We start from the raw sequence: 26152 nt of genomic DNA, 5'->3' as shown, positions 1-26152 counted from the left end.
CCCTCTATCTGTTTCACAACACTGTTGTATGAATGGCTACTAAAGCAGTAGATGGGGACCACTTATGGTTACAAGACTACACTGCTCTTGTCTACAAAATGCCACCGTAATTTTTTCTGTCACACTTTATTGTATCACGAGTTTTTTTTCCTCGTTTTGCACATTTGCTGCAAATGCAGTCCTTATTTACAATATAGAGGAAAAATGCTTCCCATGTGCAAGTTACATTATTATTTAACTATTTATATTTTGGATTTAGTATCAAGCAACTTAGTAAGAAAGGCTTCAGTACAGGCCTCACAGAGCATCACCACAGAAGACACCTGAGGTCTGCTGATGTCTATATTATGGTCACAGTCTTCAGTCAATCATTCAGCGACAGGAAGTAAATATTTGAGTCAAAAAACTTAAATGGTATGACATTTCTGCCTGGAAACAAATGTTAGTGTGAGCTCTATAATGTACATGCTGCACAAGATGAATACAAGAGGAAAGGATGGTCTCTGGACAAAAATCCCCTGCTAATAAATAAACAGTTTCTGTGCCGATTTGATTTTCTAAAGAGAAAAGAGAAGACAAAAGAAAGGATATATGTTACTATACTCATACAGTGCTATAATATTATTGCACATGTTGGCAATAATATTGGCAATAATATCAACGAAAATGTAGGTCATGAGGGTTTTTCATCCCCCCCTCCCCTTTATTCCACTGTATTCCTGTGCTTTCTTCTTCTAAAGCCGTTCTCTCTATGATCTGGGTCTCTATCGTACACTCCGATCCTTCTTTCAGTTTACTTTTCTCTCTTTGGGTTTTTCCTCTGTACCATCACACTTCTCTGGTCCTAGGCCTCCTCTCCGAGGTCCCTGTGAATATAGTACCATAATGTTAACATGGAGCCTGAGTTAATCCAGTCAGTAAGCAAGCTGCCAGTTCAGCGAAACCTAAACTAATGTTTTAGCAAAGTTTGGACAGGACATTGTATGGAATCAGGCAGATTTAAACTACACATGGCAGAAATATTTCTTGTAATCTTATGTAACAGTTTACACACTCTGGACCATCGATAAACAAGATGTTTTTGGCACTCTCAAGTTTAGGATGTTTTTATTGCTAGAAGAAATTAGAGAAAGAGTCCTTTGTGCAATGACTGAGTTAGCCATGTCCAAAATCATTTATCAACTGTACCAAGACATCTCTAAACTTTTGGTTAATATAATTTCACATTTGAGTCCATTATAACATGTTCATTTGTTATAAGAGAGAAAGAGGAATATTAACAGAGGAATTTGTGGCAGTCCTAAAAGGAGAGGGAGGAGTCTCTTCAAATTCCCATTTGTCCTGTTCTCTTGGCAAGGATCAGAGGAGAGCAGCAAACTATGTTGCGAGTGTGAATCCTTCAGACCTTACTGCCTCCAGGGTGAGTTAAAGGTGATGTGTATTCTAATTAAGTAAAGACACAAAGAAAGAGGTTCTGTAGGCACAGTCTGGGCTAGGCCCTTCATGTCCACATCTGACTTTGGGAGGACGTATGTAAAAAGGACAGAGCATGTTGGCATACAGAGGGCCTTGCCATTTAGTAAAGCCAGGTCAGGGTGTGTTAGCATACAAAGTCTTTAGCTAAGACAAAGCAGCAGCACCAAGTTGTGTGTGTTTGGAAGGGGGCAGGGAGATGTTTTTCTGCTCCTCACTGCTTGGGGAATCAAGTTTGGTTATTGACTGTAGTTATTCCGAGTTCCTCGGCAGAAAACACGTCTCTTCAAGATGTTTCTTGGACTTGTAGGCACAACATCTCATTCATTCAATTAGTGCCAGTGTCTGTATATCATTTGCTGCGTATTGCATGTAGTGTAACAGCTCAAGAGCAGCTACAAATCTGCTGCCTAGAATCTAACCAATTAATTCAAACAAGCGGATTTTAGCTTGTCATAAGATGATCAGAGAGAGGGAATAGATTACCCTAGAGCCCGCTTTTACTCTTTTCTGGGCTGTGGTGCCCCACTTTTTCTCTAATCTTCCTTTCTGGGCTGACATACATCCCACAGACAGACAGAAGAGATTTACTCAGACCTTTACCAGTGAACTAAATTCACTGTGTTTCGGTTGACTATTGCCATCTTTATTTGTGAGAACTGAAAATCAGAGGCAGTGAAGAATAATTGCAACTCAAAGCACTCAATTGTGAAACCCATAAAAAAAATAAAAAAATAAAAAGTTAAGCTTTTTTTTTTTGGCTTTTTTCAGCGCCACGTCAGCATATGGTCAGAACGACCAATGTCACTGTTAATAATTTACAGCAAAGAGGACAAGGATCATATTTGCACTGCAATAAATGAACACAACAACAACTGAATAAACCAAAGTCTGAGTCACATTTGTCTTGAGCGCTAGATTAATATCACAGCTGTAGTTTCCTACCTTTGTTTAGATTGTAATTTTTTTTAATTCTTTAAATTCTTCTAAGTTTTAGGTGCAAATGCAACTAAGTCATATTGAGAACTTCACAAAGAATAAAATAACTTTATAAAAATATCACCTATACAAAACTTTGTCATAACATGCTATACGTTATTCATACAGTGGAAAAACTGGTAATTCAAGTAAGGAGGGTGAAGAAGTTATATTTAAAACATATACACAGTCTCTGGAAACACATGCTCTTAAAAAGCCCTTGACAAAACTGTCAGAAGAGTTTTAGTGGTTGGTACTGTCAACACCTCAGGGACTAATTTTATGCAAAAGGCATTTTGAGAAGCAATGTTTCTAAATATATTTTAACAAAAGACATGATGTAATGTTGACATTGGTGTGCACAAGGTATTATCTTATCCTGTGTATAAGCCCATGGCCAAAGTGTGCTATTTTTCTAACATATGTTGAGATGTATACTGTATTATTCAATTAGTTTGATACTAGATGGCAAAATGTCATAGAAATTGCCATTAGTAGCAATATTACTGCAATACCAAATGCAATCTGTTATCAAAGCCTGCAACTTAACTGAGGTGTACATGTACAGACAATGTGCATATATATGTAGTGCATACTAAATACAGTATACACTGCATTGAAGTTACCCCATACTATTGCCAAAATACTAGCAATTGTATAATCAATACTGAGCAGTGTCCTGTCTGCCAAGAACATTTGTTAATGAGTCATCACAAATCCTTCTACAGTCCTTAATGCTGAAGATCTGTGAAAAGGATGTGTGTGGCCTTTTTAAAAAAACAAAAGATTACAAAGGCACCAGGCCCAGATGGTGTGACCCCCTCCTGTGAAAGCTTGTGCTGATCAGCTGGCCCCCAATTTCACACAGATCTTCAACAAATTACTGGAGCTGTGTAAAGTCCCTTCCTGCTTCAAATACTTTACCATCATCCCGGTCCCCAAGAAACCCTCCATCAGAGACCAAATGATTACACACGTGTTACCTTTATATCTATAGTTATGAATTCCTTTGAAAGACTGGTGTTGGCCCACTTGACGTACATCGTACACCCCCTGCAGCTTGCCTACCAGGGAAACAGGTCAGTGGATGATGCAGTCAACATGGCACTGCATTACATCCTGTAACACCTCGACTCCCTAGGGACCTATTCACGGGCCCTCTTTGTGGACTTCAGCTCAGCACTGAACACCATCATCACGGACATCCTTCACTTTAAACTAACCCCCACCTGTCAGTGGATCACCAGCTTTCTAACAGACAGGAAGCAGTAGGTGAGGCTGGTAAAAACCACATTCAGTAAAAAGACTATCAGCACAGGCGCCCCCCAGGGATGTGTGATCTCCCTGCTGCTGTTTTCCCTCCCTACTGCTAATGAACAGATTTGGTAATCAATTAGGAATTTTTAGAAAAGGAAATTTTTTAGAGCATGTGTCACCATTGTGGGCCAATTCGTTGTTTTCAGTGATGTCACTGGCACAGCAAAGCAAAACCCCTTCCAACATAGAGGCCAACAGTGGACACTCAGTACAACTGCAGCAAAGACCTGTCCATTTCCTAGGTATGTTCTATTCAATGGCTTGCTGGTTCTTTTTATCTTTTTGCCCAAATGTCACTGCCTATGTTCTAAATCTACTCCACCAAGAGCGTGTGAACAAAGAGATGGAGCAACACTAGCAAATCAAACTGGTTAATCAGAAAAATAAAACTTTTTTTCAATGATTCTTTCATGACAGTCACATTCTAAAGCACTAATTAACATGGATACACTTCTGCACAACCCTGCAGACAGAATTCTATGTGAATCAGTCAAAGGAGGCTTTCTTTCTGCCCTGCTGTGCCCTCTATGAATTGCACCTTGTGTGTGTACTAGCTATAAGTGCTGCACTTGGTCAAGCAGATAGACAGACACATAGCCCACATTATGATGATCAAACTACCATGGCACTATAGTTTTTCAGTATAATGGCATTATGGGGAAGCTGAGGTGTCTTGGCGGAGGTTTGCGCTCTCTCCGCTGTCTAGTTAAAATATGGAAATAACAGGAGAATAAGACAGAATAAGATTAAAAAAAAGATTGTGTGTCATTAAAACATTTATTTTTTAATAAATATTAATCACCATGGGGAAATCTTTTACTGATGGTAGTGCTGTCAGTCGCGGCCTGGCCACCAGGGGCGAACTAGGGGTTCAGTGTCTTGCCCAAGGCCACTTTGACACGTGGACTGGGGAGACCGGGAACCAAACCACCAATCTTCCAACTGGTAGACAACCACTCTACCTCCTAAGCCACAACCGCCCCAATGATAGTCAATATCTGTTTATGACTGACAGTAGGACAAGACATAGGCTTCATGTATCTTTATGGATAGTTAAACATTTCTACTGTTAAATGGTAGTAACGCCCAAAATGAGCCTAAGCAGCAAAGTGATTTAGGAAAAACATTTGACCTTCAACAATGAGATGATAACCTTTACAGAGTGTGACTTTTAAAAGTATAACAGCATGATGGCATTTTGGTTTCTATGGGAAAATCCAGCCTGAAAGACAAATTACACAGGCCTCTTTTACTAATTAAGAGTAACAAGTTTTACAATATTACAAATAAGACATCAGTCTATGTGTAATAACAGACACGTGAAAATAATGAAGATCAGGTTCTAGCCCAACTTGCCACTTACTTGAGACCAAATAGCATCAAAAATACAGACATTCTGCAATGTCTGGCTTCTCATCTTCTGCACTTAGTTTCCGACTGTGCTTGTGACCTTCCTTTCCCTGCAGGGAGAGACCGAGAGGCTCCTAGTCTGGGAGATGCTGCTGATAATTTAAACCAGAGACACATTAACGAGATTCAGTTATTTGCCCGTACAACAACACTACCTTGTTAGCAATAATGACAACCACATTACATTTGTGTCCGCACAAAGATAGCAGCACAAAATATGTGGCTGTGTGTGTAAGAGTCCCCTATACAGTCAAAGAGCTATTGAGGGGACACGCTCCACCCCAGTGTCACCCCACATTCATCCACCCACCCACATAAAGACACACTTCACACAAACATGTCATTCATTCAGAGCATTATATGAGATGGGACAACAGAGAACAATCCAATCAGTCAAAGCCCACAGAGTCAACCCGCTGACTAAATTACTTGAATGGACTGAACTTTATTTATCCATCTATCACCCAAAGCAATAGCTGTATTATCTCACACACTCAATGATACACTCATACCAAATTAAACCATTTAAAGAATGTTGTGCGATATGCTTGTTCAACAGAGTTTACAACATGTATACTATAAATTTCATATGTTTAAAAAAACATCTGCCCAAAATGATTACATGTTGACACAGTATAAGGTCATTTTTAATGTTCACGTGTAAAGCTTATCCTAAAAGAATACCATTTTCTTGTGAATTAATGAGGTAACATGAGGGAAAATTAAAGACAATTAAAAATAAATGTAAGAAAAAACATAAATAAAGTAATCAAATACATATGAGAGGGAAAAGTTAATATACAGACTTCTTGTTGCTTTGGCATGAGTTACAGTCTATCTCTGGAGATATCAAACATAATCATCAAGTTCAATTTCAATTTTCTAGCTGGGACATGTCTATTATCCACCCTGTAGGGACTTCGACATTCCTAGTGAAAATAAAAATCTGTGCATTGAGACACAAAGTTCTCCTGGGGCAAGATTAATATGGAGTCATATTTTGGCTCAGTATGGCCTTGGAGGGCAGTGCTCTGATTACAAGCTTAACCATTTATATGAAATCCAGCATACATTTGTATAGAACAAAGGCAGTGTTGGATTTGGCTACAGCTTGTGGCTTGTGTCCTCTTAAAGAGAAAAACCTAACATTAGCACACACAGAAACACACGTATACTTGTAAGCCAGACACAAAAAAAGGACATACATAGACCAGTGTTTGAAGGTAAACAAATCAACACACACACACACACACACACACACACACACACACACACACACACACTTGAAAGCGTGTCTGAAGGAAACATGTCCAAAGTAGGGCAGACTGATTTAGTTGTCCTTAGTTTCTCTTGAGCACACGCATAAGCAAATAGAAAAAATGCCCAGGTTTATTTTTAAGAATTTTTTTTATTTGCTCTATACTGAGTGGTGAACTATTAGAAAATCTCATCAACTGAGATTTAAAAAAACAAAACAAAAAAAAACAGGATCAACAGCACAACATGAACATGGAAGCCAAACCGACTTTCCCCGGTTACATTTTTGGTGGACTGCTTGGAGCACATCTGTCACCTAACTAAGAGGGTTGTGTCACCATTTAATTGATGTCCTCTGGTTACTAATTTTGTTTAGCATGTATGAGTCTATAATATTTGACTTGGACATTTGTGTTCTCACATACAGCTCCTACTAATGTCTAGATAATTTCAGGGTGCCAGTGCATGTCTGAAATGGACTCTTTTTGGTATCCACTCAAATTTAGACTACTGAAGGTCATTTGCCAGAGAAATGTGTATTTTGAATTTGGCACTGCATGCATGTCAGATGGTCTAAGTCCAGGGCTCACTGGTCTAACCAGGCTTATGTTTAAACAAAGACAGAGCAAACAGCACCAACATTCGCAAATACTTGTGTGGACACACTTTGCATGCAAGCATATTCAAGTGCACAGAGGATTCTCTGGTTCCCTGGCTCAAGCACACTAAAGGTGTCTAACCTATACCCGTGTAACTCAAACACACAACCAATATCGCTCTCTTAGGGACAGAGATTGCTCATGTCATTCCCTTTTCATTTCAGACATATACAAAGACAAACACACACTCACGCAGGTTTGTGTCTCTTGCCTCTAAAACAAGGGCATGGAGCCACACTCTGAATTTTTAATGTTAACAAACAGATGTTCTAATTAAAACAAATGGTTACATCTAAATCTTTCAAAAAAGGTCAATGTAGTATTTTCTTTTAATGCACTTTATAGTGGAAAGTAAGTGGCAGAGTAAATGAGTCTCCCATGAGATTTGACAAAAGAGTTTGACCCAAAAACAAAAAAAAAAAAAAAAAAAAACCCCAAAAATAGCAATAAATCAGATACAGGAATCTATTGTCTGTGAGTCAGAGAGGCAAAGATAAGTCTATGAGCTCAAATCTATATGACTGAAAGCTAACTTGAGCTAAAACAAGCTAGCGGGTGTTGGCAGATAACACAAACACCACAGAAGAATCCATTTCTGTCCTGTCTGTGCTCACACTGAACACTAAAGTGGCCGTTTGGATGTAGTTGAAGCATCTGCTACTGTATGCAACTCTAGGAGATAGTATTTTTTAAATGAACTTATAGAAGCTTGTAGTGTATATATATCCATGACTGATAATGAGCATGATGCTCCCAAAATGGCGCATCTACCCATAATTCCACGCAGCATGACAACAACTTCATGTCCTCTATTAATCTCGGAGTCTATGTGCGACTCTGTGTACTTGACCCATTTACTGATTTAAGTGCTAGTTCCAGTGATTTGTTAGATTCCCAGGATGGGGTCAGGGTAAACAGAAGGGAACAGAGGGAGGATTGAGAGGCACAGAGCTCGCCCAGGGGATGGGACCTCAATCTGGGCTGGACAGAGGGCAGGAAATGTACTGGTCATGGACTGAAACTGGAAAAGATGACAGAGCCCTCTCTGAGAGGGCACTGAGAGAGTGGGTTTGTTCTAAGGCAGCCCTTTAACAGAGGCCAAGGATTGAACATGAAAAAAGTTAAAGGCTTTTCTTTTTTTTGCTTGAGCTGTATGGGGATCTGTCCATGGCAGAGCACATAGAGCATGCTTAGAGAAATAAGCACATTCAAATCTGTTCTACAAAAGTCACAATTTCAGTGCATCCCAAGCTGGGTTTAAAAAGCGCGTTTGCATGCAGTTTGTTAGCAGAAAATGTCACTTTTGTCTTAAAGCCTGTTGGGTAAAAAGTATATCTGTGGTCAGGTGACACTTACTGGATTATCTAGTTAATTACCAATTACTGTGAGCAGTTCAATAGCAAAAGTGCATAATAAACCTTCAGTGTCTACTTATTTCAAACTCTGCAACTGAATCACTTCTTTACTCTACTTAAAATCAGCCAGATGTGTGCTAAATCACAGTAATTATATGGCCCAGCATCACTAAGTTAAAAGACATGAGAGAAACATACCAGGCCATAGATGCACATACACATGTAGCATGGGCTTGTATGTATGTATACACATGCACTGACAATCTCAAGCCCCACGCATACACAAGACAACTGATAATCAACTTGATTTCTCACTCTCAAACACACACCCACTAATGTGGAGACTCTGAGTGACACTTTGTGCAGTGTTTTGGCCCCTCTAATTCATTCTGACTAAAAGACTACAAAGATCTACAATATCTAGTTCATATGCCATACACATGCTCATTACTAACCCCTTGATCTCTCATTGAGAGCTCTTTCACATCCACATTTAATGAGCTGCCAGCTTCATGTGCATGTTAGGCAAATTGCATTGATTCAGTCTTAAAGCAACTACAAAGACCGAAAAGTTCAAACGAGTAATAATACGTGACTACGTTATCTATGCCTGTGATGGTGACAGGCATAGATAACAGATAACAGTTGTGACACCTTCTGTCCTGCATTAACAGAGGCACCAAGTGCATTGCCAGATGACTAGAAAGGTAAATCTTTAAAAGACATCTCAGGTTTGCAGCTCCACTTGCTGTGAATGTCTGCTAAGCAAAGCAGCACAGCAGGAAGAACAGTTCATACAATATGTATGTAATCGGCTTTTTTGGAGTCTGTCAACTGACTTTTTCAGTTTCAGAGACATTTTATTTTGAAACAAGAATCACACAGCAGATAGCTCCAGTGGAAGAACATACACACCTCTAATTTGAAAGTCATTTTCAGGTGCTGAACTCATGTTAGAAACACAAGGTCCTCAGTGGAACTAAGCTACTCCATAAGTAGGGGCAGTGCCAAGGTTAAGGGGAGAGGTTATACAGTGAGCTGAAGCCAGGCAGTGTAGCAAGGTCACAAAGACGTAGCACAGCCACTCTGTCACAACTATAAGCAAGGTGGCAAATATGGAGCAATGAAAGAATTTAATTTGTGCATCTTAATCCGTATACCAGAAATGATTAAATTGGCTCTGCAATAAAGAAGGTTCGAATCTTGGTGCCGGCAGTCCACGTGTCAAAGTGTCCTTGGGCAAGACACTGAACGCCCCCCCAGAGCCATCGGTTGAGTTGGCGCTGCAGATGGCTGCCATCGGTTCTGTATCGGAAACAAATTCCTTGTGTGTATAACATACTTGGCCAATGAAGGTGATTATTCTTATAACACTGATGGCTTCATCAGTCTGTTAGGACAGCTCTCTGTCATTCAAACATACTCACAGCTGTGATTGAGAAAGCCATGGTATGCACGTAGAACTTGCCATACAGACATGATCGTCACAATCTCGTGTGCATCTATCAGTTGATGTGACTGCAGGTAGATCAGACTTCTGCCGTGCTGAGAGCGATATGTAAACGTTACTAGCTCTGACCTAGTAAGACTGTCATCACAACTTATACAGAAAAGGGACCGGGGATCTTATGCAAACTTGAAGCCAACATGCTCAAATACAGTCAGAGTTTGTGTCTGAAAGGAGCTTTATTTTCATAAAAACAACCTTAACTCTAGTATTACAATATTTTAGGCATACTCTTGACTTTCCAAATACACAGGTTATGAGAAAATTATAGCTTATTTAATAGTATAGAATTTGAGCTGGCCTTCAGCATCGCCGCTGGTAAGGTGGATAGGCACAGAGGTGATGTACAACTAGATAAGAGAATGATGTGTAAGAACTGCTTTGTCTTATTTATAATGGCTAATCAATTTTACATCTACATGAAAAGAATAACTAACTGGGACAGGTGACTAGAGGATTCAAGTAATTATCAATTCAAAAAACAGTCCAAATGGATCCAACAAGCCTCTACATGCAAGCTTAATGGCAGATGCCCATTTCTTTTCTACAGAGGCAGACGTGTCTAAACAGACTCAGACTACAGCTGCTGGCAGAGCCACAGGGATTACTATACACACTACTGTACATGCAGACAGTGTCCTGACAGCTGCAAACCCACACCCCAACACAACTCAACACCTTGTGGTTTGTAAGATCGAACTCTGGGAAGGTGGTCAATAGAGAACTCACATACACTTTCCAATCACATCCAAAATCTGGTGCAACTCACTCTGTGTAAACCCTGTGAGACTGTTCTTTATTAAATGTAGTGGACCCTGAGACAATAATAGTCCAACAATATGCAGATCCTGGTAAAGGTCAAGATTTTGTTACTGTTATTTTTAACTTTAGCCCTCTGAGTCTGGTCTGTTGTATGGAATGACCTCATCTCTTATGCAGCCTAGTAACCATCAGCTGTTTCACTGTGGCTGATTCATAACTCACCCCCTCTGTCACACTCGCACTGGAATACCACAAAAAGGTAGCACTGATAGTGTATACATGAAAAGAAACACACACAAACAGGTTCCAAAAGCTGAATAGGCACATTAAAAACAGAGACAAATAGATGAGCTCATTATACAAAGGAGGAAACTATGATAAAGATATAATTTCTTACCAACAGAGTGAGAGGGGATCTACACAGAAAATGACCTGATGCTTGATCTAACAAAAGAAAGGATTATTCTCCGGAGTAGCTGTTCTTTTTCCTTGTCTGTTCTCCTGCCCCTCTTCTCTATTTAACTCTCTCTGCTCTGTCTCATTCTTTATCAGCACAGTTTCAAGTTTTCAGAGGGCAGAAACATGGTTCAGTTTACCTGGTTTTCTCTCAGCCAACAGCTGAAATAAAGCTAAAATGAAAATCATAAAATACCATGTTGAGTGTCAAAGCTATTCATCTGGCTTTATGTAATTATTGTACAAAATATTTGGTCTGCTTATTTTGCCCTTAAGATTAATTCTATTACCTGCCTTGCATGTCCGTTTAATAATGCTTGAGTATTTGTCAAAAACAAAAAGGAAAAAGATCAACAACAAGTGGTAGCCTGTACTTTTTTTTAAGCTTAGGTGCTCAAACTTCAGAGGAGGAATGCTCTTCCCCTCAGGATATCTTGGTAAATCTTTAGTACAAGACACTCACATAGAAGGGAGGAGCACTTTAGAAGTACTTTTAGGCAGCATATAATTATCTTCAACCTAGACTGTACTCTGTAAAGTACTTGAATTCATCGTCCTCTAAAGTACCTAATTAGCGGAAGAGAGAGAAACATAACTGGACCTCATTGAGAAGCACTTGTGGCTAAGGATATGGTGCCAGTGCTTGATAAAACACAAAGATGCCATAAAAATAGTGAACTACATTAAACGGAGCACCAAGAACAGCCACTGTTTCACACAGCTGTGCAAAGACCTGGGATGAGAGCACGTCCAGTTGTTGTATCGCTCAGAAGTTCGCTAGCTTTTGAGGGGAAAGGTAATATCATGCTTTTACGAGCTTAAACACGAAATCGCTGCCTTCCTCTCACACAATAACTCCCTCTACACTGAGATGCTCAGTGATGAACTCTGGCTCGTGCGCGTGGCGTATCTTGCCGATGTGTTCGAGCACCTCAACACTTTAAACGTGTCTATGCAGGGGAGAGGACACAACATCTTTGAACAGACTGACAAAGTCACTGCCTTCAAAAAGAAGTTGAGGTTGTGGATAAATCACTGACTAAAAACAGACTGACATGTTTCCCAACACTTGCCACGTAGCAGGAGAGCTAAAAACAGCGGCCAAAAATGCCCTGAAAATAACTGTCACTGTGCATCTAGCCAGTCTACACGCTCGCTTTGAGGACTACTTTCCAGAGAAACACAACAGTAGTCACTGGATAAGAGATCCCTTTGAAATCGACATGGAAAGCGTTGTGTTGCCAAGCAGCAGGGAGAATCAGCTGGTCAAGCTGTCACGTGACCAGACGCTGAGAAAGGAATTTCATGGAGGTAAGCCTCCCCAATTTCTGGTGCAAATACGCGATGTCTGAATATCCCTCCCTCGCTACATCTCCACTTTGGTACAGCTCAAGTCAAAGCAAAGGAACAGGTTGGACATTGAACATGATCTGAGAGTAGCTCTGATCAGCCCAGACATTGAAACTCTTGTCAAAACTAAAGGACAACCACAGCTATCTCAGTTCACTGTAAAATAAAATCGTGCTTACATGTTAAGTGAAAAGAGACTATAAAGTATTATCATGTTGTGTTTGCTGTTCTGCATTCAGTTTTATACATATACAGCACCCTGTTGTGTTATTCGACTGTTGTATTTATGTTGTGTGATGCAGCAGTTGTGGTGTTTATTTTTATTTTTGAGTAACATTTCCTCAATGCAGACAGAAAAATCTGACACAAAGGCTGTACTGACTATGTTTGTAAAAAAAAAAAGCTTTATAATTTAATAAATTTGAAATCTTGTACTGGTGGGTTGCGACTTGACAAGTGGGTTGGAAAGTGGGTCCCAGGGTGACACCAGTTGAGAAACACTGCTTTAGACAATGCTGAAAAACATACCTGATCCAATTTGAAAATGCATCAGGTAGCTAAAGCTAAGCAGTCCATCAAAAGACAAACAAGGAAGACAGAAAACAAACACCTGGCTGAAAAATATACACAGGAACCCGACAAAGAAGATCAGGAAAAATGGAGTTTCATTTTGAGTAGTATACAATAAACTCACACATTCAATGAAAAAACCTGAAAAATAATTTCTTCAAAGATTATGCACTTCACTGTACTTTATCATCTTGAGACAAAGTACAGGGAGCCCTTCATGGAGAAAGCTGAAATCTGAACAGCACAGATCACAGCGAGACAGTTTCAGCTAAGCCTCTGTCTGTGCATGTGACTGTGAATATTGTCTCTGATTGAACACACCTGGATGTGAAAATGTGTGTGACCCGCAACCTGCCTATCAATGTATTCAGGTGCAATTGTGTGTACATCATACCATATGTACAAGCATGTATGTGTGTCCTACTAAAAGATAGTAGATCCAGTTTTTGCCAAGTATGTGTTCATTGTCAGCTTCAAAAGAGCCAGAACAATGGAGCACACCAGAGGAGAGGAAAGGCTTTGTCCAGAAACTGAACTCCATCTTTCTTTGGGTCAACCTTTCTCCACCTGGCATTCCATGTATTTTATTTCACTCACTAGACTGTTAAGCTGGAATTTGCCTTTACTATTCTTGACAACAAAACGAAGCACATGCACACCACTCATTGTGAGCTTATTCTGGAAATGTACATTAATTCTTGCATCTTAATCCTCATTTTTTTCCACTAGCCTTAATTATATGGCTTCAGAATTAGCCCATGTAATGAAAAACAGGTCCAACATCATGTTTGTAGATTTTTCTCTTTTGCTGAAGACATTTTTGCATAAAATCAGCTCAATTAAATAATTCAAACTAAACAGAAACACAAACAAAACACAACAGGTGATAACTGTGAACCTCCATTCTTCCACTGGACCATTTCCAAAACTCAGCCAATGCCACAATAAATAGCTCATGCAATCAGCTGGTTGATTGTTTCACAACCTCAGGGTGCTTTGCATGAAACAGCTGTCATACAAAATATCAAGGATGCTAACAAGGATACAACAAGGTGAAGTAGGCCTGAGAGCTACTCCAACATTGATAATGACATTGTGTGAGTTACAGATGGAGACAGTCGCAAAAAATGTACTGACACTTTTGCAATTACACTGCTCTTGATCGTAGGTCTTCTGAGACCTCTTTTATGCAAGGTATGGCTCACATCAGCTGATGCTGCTTGTGAATAGCACACTGACAATGTTTGAGTGTTTTTATTAGTCCAAGTTGTTCTAAACCACACCTCCTTTCTCATTTCACTTTTTCCACCATCACTATGAATGTTTAATGTGTGTGTTCAATAAAGACATGAAACATCATGACTGTGTGTTTTATTAGCTTAGAAACACTGTTTTTGTTGCTATTTGTGACTTTGGTGAATCAGATCACATTTCATGACCAATTTATGCACAAAACTGCAAACAGTGCCAGTACTTTTTCTTACAACTATACATCATAGTCAGAAAGAAAAAAAATGCCAATAAATTTAGGGGAAACCTCTACAAAAGCCAAGCCAACCTCTTTCTGTACATAGGGGCTTTCTTGTCATATTTTTATGAACTTAGTGAAACCACTGAGGTATTTAAGAAATGGGATTTTGCTTGAAGAACATAAACCTTCATTTCACATATGTAACATACGTATGTCAACAAACAACTCAAATGGTGATACAGTGGGCCGTTGTACTGGAAAGATGACATTCAAGAATTTGGATACTGTAACAGAGCTCTGTAGTACAACCTACATGGACAGTGAGAATAGCCAATGAAAAAAAAAAAAGTCTTGTATTCAATTGCCATTCAGAAATGAAAATGTAGCCTATTCAAGGACAGAAGTGAAAACATGTTATGCACCGTTGGTCTTATCAAATGCATCAAACTCATATCTTACTTTGAGGTTTCATAAATGCGAAAGATTGTTTAGTCAGTCATTTACAGGTTTTATTTACTTTGGAAACTGAAAATGAACTGGTCCTATAATGGGAGAGCTATTTTTAATAAACTCCATTCTGACCATGCAATATCAGTAAAGTCAAATTTTATTTGTATAGCCCAGTATCAAAAATCACAACTTTGCCTCAAAGGGCTTAACAATCTATGGCATATAACACCCTCTGTCCTTAGACCCTCAAATTAGATAAGGAAAAAACCCACCTCAGACCAAAAAAACAAAAAAAATCTTTAATAGGAAAAAATGGAGGAGGGATCCCTCCTTCAGGATGGACAGACATGATTAAAGAGCCCATGGCATCCTTTTCCTTGTTTTCTGACTTACCTGCAATATTACAACAGTGAATTCTCATCTTGTACATATGTTCTAGTTCTTCTATGCAAAAACAACTCAGTTTATACAAGTCTTGCAAACTCTCGCTTGCAAGACCTTTTTTTCTAACAAATGAAAGTACTGCGTGATAGTTCAAGGATTTCCTTGAACGGTCATAATCTCCAGGCAGTTGTACATTCATGTGAGCATACCTGATATCCACCACGAATTTTTTCAACTGCGCCTGGTTTTGTGGACACATTTTACCTCCTGCTGCTGCTCTGTGGCCAGAGGATGTGGAGAAAAATACAGGGCCTGAGGTTACTGCATGTCCGGGAAAGTTCATGTACAGGGCCCCGTAGGTTAGACCTAGTCAGGTAAAACAGCAAGCACTGGCCTGTGAAGCCCCCACAGCAGTGGACGATCAGCTCATTAATGCTGGATTCCCACTGGAGCACAGTACCCGTTTGTTTTGACCGGTTGAGGCCAGTGTGTCTGCCACATGTGAGGTGTTGCTGGTTAAGGAGCAGATTAAAAATCCATGATGTTATCGCTGGCACTACCTTACCTGCTGGAATTAATTTCACCACTTTAGGACTGTATGTAGTCGCGTGGGGTAAGACGCAGTGACCACCAGTTGGATTTAACAACCTTGGAGCTACTTGAAAAGGAGTGATGTTTCCACTACTCAATAGATTTATGGCAAGTTGCATGTCTGCTAATGCCTTGTTTCTGTAAGGTTAGAAAGAACTGTTGTAAGGCTGGAGATGTTACTACAGTATGTCTGCATTATGCCAGTTAAAATATGGGTTTCTCGATTACCTGCTTTGTTTAGAGTGTTACAAATCTATTTTCATTAGTACATATACCCTTGTTTACCTATCTAAAGAAGTGAAATTCAAATTAATTAATGCTGTTGCTATTTGCTGTGCTGTCTAGTTTCAATGCAACATCAGCAGCAGGAGTTGTGCACGTTCACCAACTATCCTATCGTTTTTAGGAAGAGGCTCTCAGGTTTTATCATTCTGAAATAATTACAGACTGGCGTTATGATGGGTGCAAAGCTAGAGGTACCCATGATTAAAGATTAAATGGCTAGAAATGAGCATGCCATTGGCTCTAAAGAATAAACCTATAAATGTAACTGTTGTCACTTATCAGTCTTCTGAGTCTACAGATAAACCTTTACATCTTTATAAGGTACCATAATCGCCAATATCTCACGCCACGAGGTGACAGTGGTGCGGTGGGTAGAGCAGTCGTCTCCCAACTGGAAGGGTGAGGGTTCGAATCTCGGTGCCTGCAGTCTATGTGTCGAAGTGTCCTTGGGCAAGACACTGAACTCCCCAAGTTGCCCGTGATGGCGGCACGTACGCACACAGTGGCCCTTGGCTCCAAATAAAATTTCGTTGTATGTGTTACAATGACAATAAAAATAAAGCTTCTTTTTACTTTAGCCCCTCAACAGACACACACACACACACACACTTTGATCAGCAAACACTAGATTTCCACGCTGCTAACTTGGTAATGGTTGTAGAAAGCTGGTTAGAGCTTGGAGACACAGGGGAGGACATGAAGACAGAGGGAGAAAGAATGAAGGAAAGAAATCACCATCTGCTATATGCATAATGTCACTTCAGCAGCCTCTGGCAAAATATGATGAGCAAATAGAAGATGCCATGTTTGTCAGTCAATACTTTTATCTAATAGACACATAAAACCATACAGATGCTCTTCAACTTAAAAACAACTGTAGCAAGCTACACTTTGGTCTTATTTTGTTGGTGAACAATACAGTAAGATGATATCTTCAGCAAGTAGAAAGGCAACCACCCCAGGCACTCCTAGAGGTCCAATACATGCACATAGCAAACTGCTTTGTAGATACAGTAGAATTCCAAGAGAGCAGTATAGTGACAAATGAGCCCTCTGTGAGTTGTACTTGAGTTGAGAGATCAGGTTTTTAAAAAGATTTTCCTTTCCCAAACAGATATTATGGACTGCTGTGGGTTGCTTACCTAAAAATCAATCCAAATTTTCATGCCTCTGAACTCTTACAAACCCTGGCCACCACAAAACACATACTGTTAGCATCTTTAAAATAAGTTAGTATTAAAGGTAATCAGAAAACCCTTATACAAATTCACTATCCTGCTTTCTAACAACTTTTTACACGCTTATGCAGTGGGTTCAGAGGCTCTTGAATCAGATAAATGCATCAAAACACACTCATATAAAAACCTGACATCTTTACTCAGTGTTATTCTCCTTTCGGCACACGTTGTTCATTACAGCTGCTATCAAAGCTTAATTCAAAAACTCACTTTGGAAAATCATTATGTAGAAAATGTGTGTGTGTTTATGTGTACCTGTGTGTATAGAGTGACTTTGGTTTGTTCTAGATTCCATTAAAATAGAAGCCCAATTTGTACTTCAGCTACTGCAAAAAAATAAATCAAGCTGAAGGGAATTATTAGCACCAAACTAGTCATAAGAGCATTTTTAATTCCATTATTTAAAGATAACAAGTAATACATACAAGAAATTAAAGTTTTACACATTAAAAACTATGCTACATTAAATTGGCAAAGAATACATGAGCCTGTGCAAAGAATGGTAAGAGAAAGAAAAGACTTTACAGGCATGAATGGTAAAAATATGGTACCCTTACAGTCCATCTCACCACCCAACATAACCCTGTAATGTAAACCTACAATCCTGAATAGGTGGTCATGTTGACAGGTTATCTATTTGTGATACAAACAGTAGTGTGTCAGACAACAGTGGATTACAAGTCATTATCCATGCTTGCCTCTATACTAGAGAGCATACAGTAGGTGGATAGCCTGGGCTTCACTAACCTGTAACATAATATGCAGAGGTAATTGGGAAAGAAAGTGATGAAAGGGCACATGAAGATGATGCAACACTCTTCAGCTGACTAACTGACTACTTCACAGCAGTGACTCCCTGTACTCCTCCATCTATCTCTAGCTCTATTCCCCCCATCTCTTTCTCTCTGCAGTGATTCAGGTGATGAATGTGTATGTCTCAGTTCCTATTAATAGTATGGAGCAGGGCTGGAGGTATCAAAGCTGGGGAGGGATGTGAGCTCTCATTCTCTCTCATACAGATACAGAACTGAACTCCACCAGATCCAGTCCAGCTGTAGCAGAGTTGGGGTGGTAATGGGGGTGGGAGGTAGAAAGTGGAGGAAAGGGGGTAGAGTTCGAAGACGAAGCCAGCAGCAGAGCTTCAAATAGCGTACTGATGGATTTACTACCCATGCGATAAAGCAAACAACTCAAAGAACTTCTCAGCGCAGTGGGGTGAAGCACTAGACTTGCACGATAGAGCTACACAGACAAAAATACTGACAGATAGGTGCCCAGACACACACACACACACCCAATTACACAGTGAGTCAACCTTTTTAACCCTGTCAAGTTTGTGCTACAGCAGGGTTCCATCAAGGCTGAATCTTGGTCCTTTTATTAAATGAAAATTAGGTTTGCCGGAGGAGAACATTCATTACACTCAGTCTGCGTGCATATTCCTACCTCGTGAGTTGGTAGCTAGGTCGGCCACTTTCTGAAAGGCATCCAGGAAAGCAGCCACAGCGACCACAGTCGCCCTTGGAGAAGAGAGGAAGACAGAGGTTTAGTTAAAAAAAAAAATCATACATTACTGATATGAAACATTATAAATTAACACACTGTATTTCACAAAAATAAAAACTGTACACAAAAAAGAAAAAAAATATCCCACAAACAGTAACAGCAGTAATTACATACAGGTGTTGGCAGGCAAAATGAAACTGATCAAAGGAAGAAAACACTTCTTTTGCTCTGAAAGTTAGGAGAACAACATCTTTTGCACATCTGTGTACATTTGTGCATGACAGTAACATTAACCCTGATCATTTGCAAATTAAAGTAAGTGTGATAGTGTATGCATGTTTATAGTGCAAGTGTGTGTATGTGTACAAGTTAAAACATAAATACGTCCCGCTGTGTGAGGAATGTCTATGTGATTACTTAGAGATCACTGGAATTTGTCCAGCTGAGTAGAGCTGCTCTTGAGCCGAGTTTGCCATACTCACAGGTCACTGCAAGGATCAGTGTGGGATCTACCCTGTAGATCTACCCTACACAAGCTCTAAAATGGAAAAAGGCCTGTGGCAAATCCACAACTCATACCTACTTTTCTGACATCTTGTACAGTTGAGTGCTGCTTACAGTGTACATAACAGAATAAACGAAGCGCAAAATCCAGTCTGCTCATAAAAAGAGAAATGGAAACTTAATGTATTACTTTCTGTTTTACTCAATACAGATACCATCTTACAGGTATCCCATCTGATTGTCTGTCTGCCTGCCTGGGTGTCCAGAGCCAGCTGGCAACAGGCTGTCTCAATTGTGGACCAGTTGACAGGTTAACCTACAAACTCTGACTAGCCTATTTCAGAAACAATAGATGTCTCATGATTAAGATCACAGGTATGGAGATTAAAGGCTCCTGGAGTGAGCACGTTCACTTATGTGATATCTGATCTCCTCAACAGAGACAAGACTCTACCAGTCATGCAAGCTACACAACTGTCCAGACATTTTCCATGGCACATTCAGCCACAAAAGCTTGTTTGTTCTAACCCTCAGTACCGTAATTTGTAAACACTTATGTTTCATGGGCCAACATAAAACCTTCATAACACAACCTGGCAATTTGCATAAACACCTGAGCAAATCAATATAGGATGTTGATGATTCTCAAGTTGACTGGCAGATGGAACTGAAGTGGTTTTAACCTTTATTATTTCAACGTAACAATTATACTGAGTCCAACAAAGTTAAACAAGTGCAAAGCTAAACAGATGAGAGAATGCATATTTTTTTGGGGTGAGATGAAGATGGGGCACCCTGAGACTCCAACCCTGGACCAGTGCTAAACACAGTGTCACTGTAGGTATACCATCTGTACTGTGTGCTCTCAAAATGACTAATGTTGGGCTAACATTTAAAATTCACAGGAGGTTTATTGCGCTTACAGTATTTTCCTAAAATTGAGTTTCACAGTATTTGAGAAAATGTTAAGACAACTGCCCCAAGACTGTTCAAGCTCACTTGTTTTATAGGGTTACAGTTAACACCTTAGACAGGCCTCATACAAGCATGACAGCAACGATAAACAGAACACAACCGATCAACTGATAGATATCCCTGATTCAAAACGTATTATGAGGCCTCAATATTCCTCTACGTTTAAGTGACATCCAAGTCTTAGCAGGTGGTCAATACAAGAGCAATCACTTCCTTTATCAGTGAAATGGAATATAATATTGGCTAAGTGCTGTGCTGTTGCAGAGCTGCCCAGAAGATCCAAGGGTGTGTCCTACAAATGGAAAAAGAAACATACGTGCAGGCGTACAGATTCCTTTCTATTTAAAGCCCATGTGGGCCCAGAGCAACCTTCCACTGATATCTGCCTCCACTAATTTATAATATGTATACATTAGTCTATGGATCATATTTTCCATGCACATTGGAGCAAAGTCTTGTTTAGTCAAGTTTAACTTATTTGTCCAAAATACATTTGTGTGGGATGTGGAATTAAATGAAGTTTGTTTTTAGTATCAGTGGGTCCAGTGCAGAGAATTACAGTGTGGTGAAGTTTACAATTACTAGTATTAATCTCCTGCTGTGCTTTTACAAGAGAAACTATGCTAACTATTAAGCTGGTTTTTCCATGCACTACACTTTCAACACCTCTCAGTACAACAAGAGAAAAAAGCATCTTAAATGTCAACATTAGAGGGAAAAATCATGGTTTTACATTCCATGGAGAATTGTAATACAGGTATCATTAAAAAAAATTAAGCATTTGACATCTTAAACATTTTCTGGCTCAGTCGACAGTGAAATTGAGTTCTCATGAAATAAATACTAAGTTGCAAAGGCAGAATGATCAGGTTTTAATTTCAGCTCTGACAGTCAGCCAAAAAGCCTGAAGACTCTAAAGAATAAAACATTGCTGCTACAAGCTTTCAGCTCTGCACAGCACTCCAACAATGACCTAATTGCTACCACTGGCCTTAGAATTTGCTAACGCCCCTGTCCCAGAGTCAAGACAAATGATTTTACAAATCTACTCTGTAAGGCCATGACCAAGCCAATCTAAATTCCCCATAGACTTTGGCATAGTACAGCAGAATGCTCTTTCTGACAACGATACATTCAGTGCCATTGCCTCCATCTATTTAAGCTAGTTCAACTGAAACTGAAATATAACTGTACTAAATCTGAATAATAGGAAAAGGTTGTTTACCTCCACTTGTTTCAGACACAACATACCAAGAATCATGACAAAATGTACTTTAAGAGATTTTTATATACAGTATGCATCTCTGTTGACCTGTACATCCTTGTATCCATCTACTGTAGCAATACACTTCTCCATCTACCAACTAAATATAGGGTTCCTTCCTGAGCCCAAATAAGTTTTATAACCACACAGTTCATAAGCTGAATTTGAAGTTTTGAGGTGGTCTGTTCTCTCACAAATTTAACCTTCATCCAGAGGCCTGTGCGTAAGCTGTGACACAGCTGCATTGACCATGGCCCACGAAACAGATCAAACACTGACAAGTTAAAAGAGAATGATGATCAGCAATCAGCTAACCATCCTGCCCTCTTTCTTCAAAGATCTCCCCTATGTGCGTGCATGTATGTGTATATTTGTGTGTGTGAGCGTAAGTGATGGATGCTTAAAACCAGAATGGGCAGAAAAAAAAAAAAAAACGCCATATTTGGACAAAAAAAAAAAAAAAATAGACAGAACAGTCCCAACACTGTAATTGGTTGATCTTCAAGTTGCTTTGAGAGAGGGTAGCTAAGGGGCTAAATTACAGAGTACACCGCCTTGGGATGTTATTACTTACACAGCCATATGCTGCTACCACTGCTGGCTGGTCACTTATCCAGGCTAAGGAGGGAAGGTGGGTGTGTTTGTGTTTTGCATGATGTATGTATGTGTGTGTGTGTGTGTCCCTCTATAGCCCAGTCCCCCAAGAGATTACAGAGACCCTTGGGGTATGCTGTATTAAAAAGGGCTAGATTGGCCAAATTTGTAGTGGCTGGAGACAGGCTTTAACACAGACAGAAAAAGCTTTCTTTGTAGGTCACCACAAGCAGCCCAGATAGCACATTTGTATTAGTGCCCCAGCAGCAAAGGCAACCTTACAGCCAACATCATGCTATAACCACTGAAGCCTGGAGCAGGGCGTGGGCCACTGCTCAGTTGGGCAACAGCTAGTCTCAAACGCAGAAACATGCTTGTCTTTCATTGAATGACACTCAGCTCATCATGTAAAGGATGACTTTATCTTTTCTGGGTGCATCCACTAATACTGTAAACTGAATAGGTAAAAATACAGAATTCACAAGCATCTCCATCATCAAGTTGCCACTAACCTAATATAACTGGTTAAAAAAAGCTCAGCGACATACTGGAGGATCAAGTCACTTTTTCTCCAGTATAATAATTGATAGATTTGTTCTTTTGTCATGGCTCCAGTGTTCAGACACACAGACATCCTTACTGCCAAACAGCCAGTTATTGGCAACAAGGCCACAAATATTCCATTGAGCTTTAGAATGGGAGGGTGACATACTTCACCCCTGAACGATGGAGACACTTGAATAACATATCATAATCATCAGTCACCCTTAATACTAAGAAAACAGAAGAAAGGGATACTGAGTGGCCCCTGGAAATGCAGATAGGTTCTTCAGCCTTTCGACAGCTGTCAGCATAAGTCTGTCTGAGGACACATGGACACCTAAATGACTAGAGAACTGCCATGCATTGTTAATCAAAGAATAATCTAGACTACAGGATGTCCATATTTGCACCACTTGCTGGACAATGAGCTTTTATTTCAGCTGTCCTGCGTTGTTTGTCTCATGCCATGTGGCTAGTTAAAACCAACTAGGAGTGGTACCTGGGACTGGCATCCACTGATAGCAGAATAACTGGAACCATTTGTGTGTACATTTTACAGTATTAGAAAAGATTAATTAAATCAGGCCTATGGAAGACTAAATGGGGGAAGGATGACAATTGCCCCTGGACAGTATTATTCAAAGATTAGGCTTTTATGGTAACTGCCATTGCTTGTTAGTCAAAGGACATGTGGCCTCTTAAAACATCTTACATCTAATTCAAGTACAAAATCAGCTGAAAGAATGAGACATTTTAGTGCATAAGGGGTCAGCAGGAGATATTGGAGATGTTATACAACAATCCTGGGGCATTTCCGTGGACAGAAAATTTGCTGTTTGTACTCTGAAAAAAATTTCACAGAATTTCCAGAAAAATCACCAAAAAGAAACAGCAAATTAAAATGCATGTCCATCCACCACCATTATGCTAATATTAGGTGCTGAGGACAATGATATAAATAGTCGGCACCAATTCTCCATTTGGATGACATTAAACCACAGTAGAAGAAGACAGCCAGGCAATCCTCAAACAAACAAAAACAAGATGGAGATAAGGCATTTCTGTTTGTTTCATGTATTAATTTGAAGAAGGTTACAGTCTCTTTATGGGCCCATCCATATCACCTCTTTTGATATGCTACAATTTTGTCAGTCCAGTTTAACAGAAGGTTCAGTGACGTTTAAGTCACATCCTTCATGTACCCTACCAGTCAAAAGCTTGGAGACACTTAATTTTTTCCAGCTTTCTGGCACTGCAAACTGAAAATGTGCAGAAAAACAACTAAATGACTAAGTGTATGACTAAATGTAGATTCCCTCTCTTCTTCTTTTTATCTACCGGCATTCCAATATTCTCTGATATCAATAAAACATGCAGAAACATAAAAACACACTGTACGTGCACACAAACATGCTCTTACCTGAGCTGTGACTGCAGCTTGCCAGCTTTGGTGATAAAGTCCTCCCAAATAGGGCAGCTGTTCTGTGTGGGTGGGGGGCGAACAAACATGAATAACACAATCATCAGAACAAATTTAATCATTCCCACAGTTACACAATAGTTCAACTAACAGGAGGCCAAACTGATGTCTTCACCTGTAGGACTAAACCGAAATAACAAGGCTTACGCTTTCCCATACATACAGTATAACCTGGTTATGTCAACTGAAAAAATATGTATTTCCATATTGTCGCCAGTAGACCTAAGGGCATCAGAATTTAAGCTCTAGGATAAAAATTATTTTAACCGGGTTGTATGCAGTTGAAAAGCATGAGATGTAATTTGAATACAGAGTATGATGTAGCAACAGCTGACTTTCATTTTGCTCCAGTTTTAACTTTTTTTATATGCATATATTATCTACTAATAGGAGAGTAGATATTATCATCATGTCCTGCATATATTAGGTTGCAAAATAGGTCAAGGGCCTCTTTTGGAAAAGATCCTCACACAACAAGAGCACTCATACAATAGTATAATGAGCCTGGGTCCCAATGGGACTCTAAATTTACCTACAGTAATTCAGGTCCTGGACTGAAAATAGTTGAGGAGCCTTTTATCAAAAACTGTGACAGAGAACAAGTGGCTTAATGCATTAAAAAGAAGTGGCTAACATATGAGCAAGCACGAGATAAAGTGATGACATGAGCAAATGTTTATCACTGATGTGCTACTACTGTCGGGGGTCTGAGGAATGTCATGTTATGCTGTCAAACATTACACCCAACAACCACCTCAACTCTCTCTTCCCACTGGACCCCCTTCACATCACTTTTATTTCATTCTGCCTCTGTCCTCTCTCCCCTCACCCTCTGTATGTTTCTCTTCCTGATCACTCAGCTCACCTTTCTCTCTGAAGAAGCCACCATTATCAGCTCTGCCTGCTTCAGTGCTGATATCAAACACTCCCAACATCAAGAAAGTACGAGCTTTCTCCGCATTCAGGTTATCATATCTTACTGCTCTTGTTGATAGATTAGACTTGTGTACAAAGTCAAAGTAGGCCTTCACTGGGTTAAGTATGCATCCTCATCTATTTCACAGTTAAAGAAGAGGAATTACTGGAACTTTAATGTATAAAGTAAGGACAAAACAAATGCACTAAGTATTTGCATGTTTTTAACGGTGTTGTCAGCAGCATTGTTACCAGACAGTTAAGACACCATGAACTACTCAGTCAAGTGGCACAAGGGAAGCTGAGAAGTGCTGGATGACTGAGATGTATTCATAATAAATTCCCTGACTCTAGCAGACCCCATGGCTGGCAATTTGACCTACACATGTCAAAATCTGCAGAGCCCGTGGGTATGTTTCTACCCTGACAGCTACATTCCTGGCATTCCTTCAGGCAAGTACAACAGCTGGCGATTCTCCTAAATGTCTCATCAGACAAGCTCTGGCTGAGTAAATACAAAACATAAAAATCAGATTCCCAAAGTCTGTTATTTAGTTTAGCCTTTATCCAATCTTGGCTGCTGCATCCACTTCAATCTAACAAATAAAGTTACAGTAAAGCTATTCCAATAGAACAGAATGAAGTACGAGGCAGTCAAATAATTATAATAACAGCTACTAACATACAAAACGAAAACCTACCGGGTTAATAAACATAACGGTATAGTAAGACCAGATACACTACACTAGAGATCATAAACAGGTGGAAATAATATTCCAGACTTATTCGGCTCAACTCCATTTTGTTTATCGCCGTGTGTATACCATAAGAAGGTTGGTGTGCATTTCAGTGGGGTTC

General features: G+C 39.7%; 1 protein-coding gene across 13 annotated transcripts in view; it reads right to left on the bottom strand.

Moving 5' to 3' along the window:
- LOC109964876 (metastasis suppressor protein 1-like) overlaps positions 1 to 26152 on the bottom strand; it is a 59951-nt gene that overhangs the window by 33058 nt on the left and 741 nt on the right. For 11 of the 13 annotated variants that reach the window (XM_020608458.1, XM_020608462.1, XM_020608460.1 and 8 more), the window contains 2 exons: positions 24320 to 24381; positions 18960 to 19033 (listed from right to left, as the gene is read on the bottom strand). In XM_020608458.1, the coding sequence (XP_020464114.1) occupies positions 18960 to 19033; positions 24320 to 24381 (136 nt within the window). Of the gene's footprint in view, positions 1 to 5131; positions 5271 to 18959; positions 19034 to 24319; positions 24382 to 26152 lie in introns of those variants that run through there. The other 2 variants (XM_020608463.1, XM_020608464.1) reach the window with 2 other exon arrangements.

The sequence above is a fragment of the Monopterus albus genome, unplaced genomic scaffold (genome assembly GCF_001952655.1).
Source record: "Monopterus albus unplaced genomic scaffold, M_albus_1.0 scaffold93.1, whole genome shotgun sequence".
NCBI lineage: Eukaryota > Metazoa > Chordata > Actinopteri > Synbranchiformes > Synbranchidae > Monopterus > Monopterus albus.
This window is presented reverse-complemented; position numbering and strand designations above follow the sequence as displayed.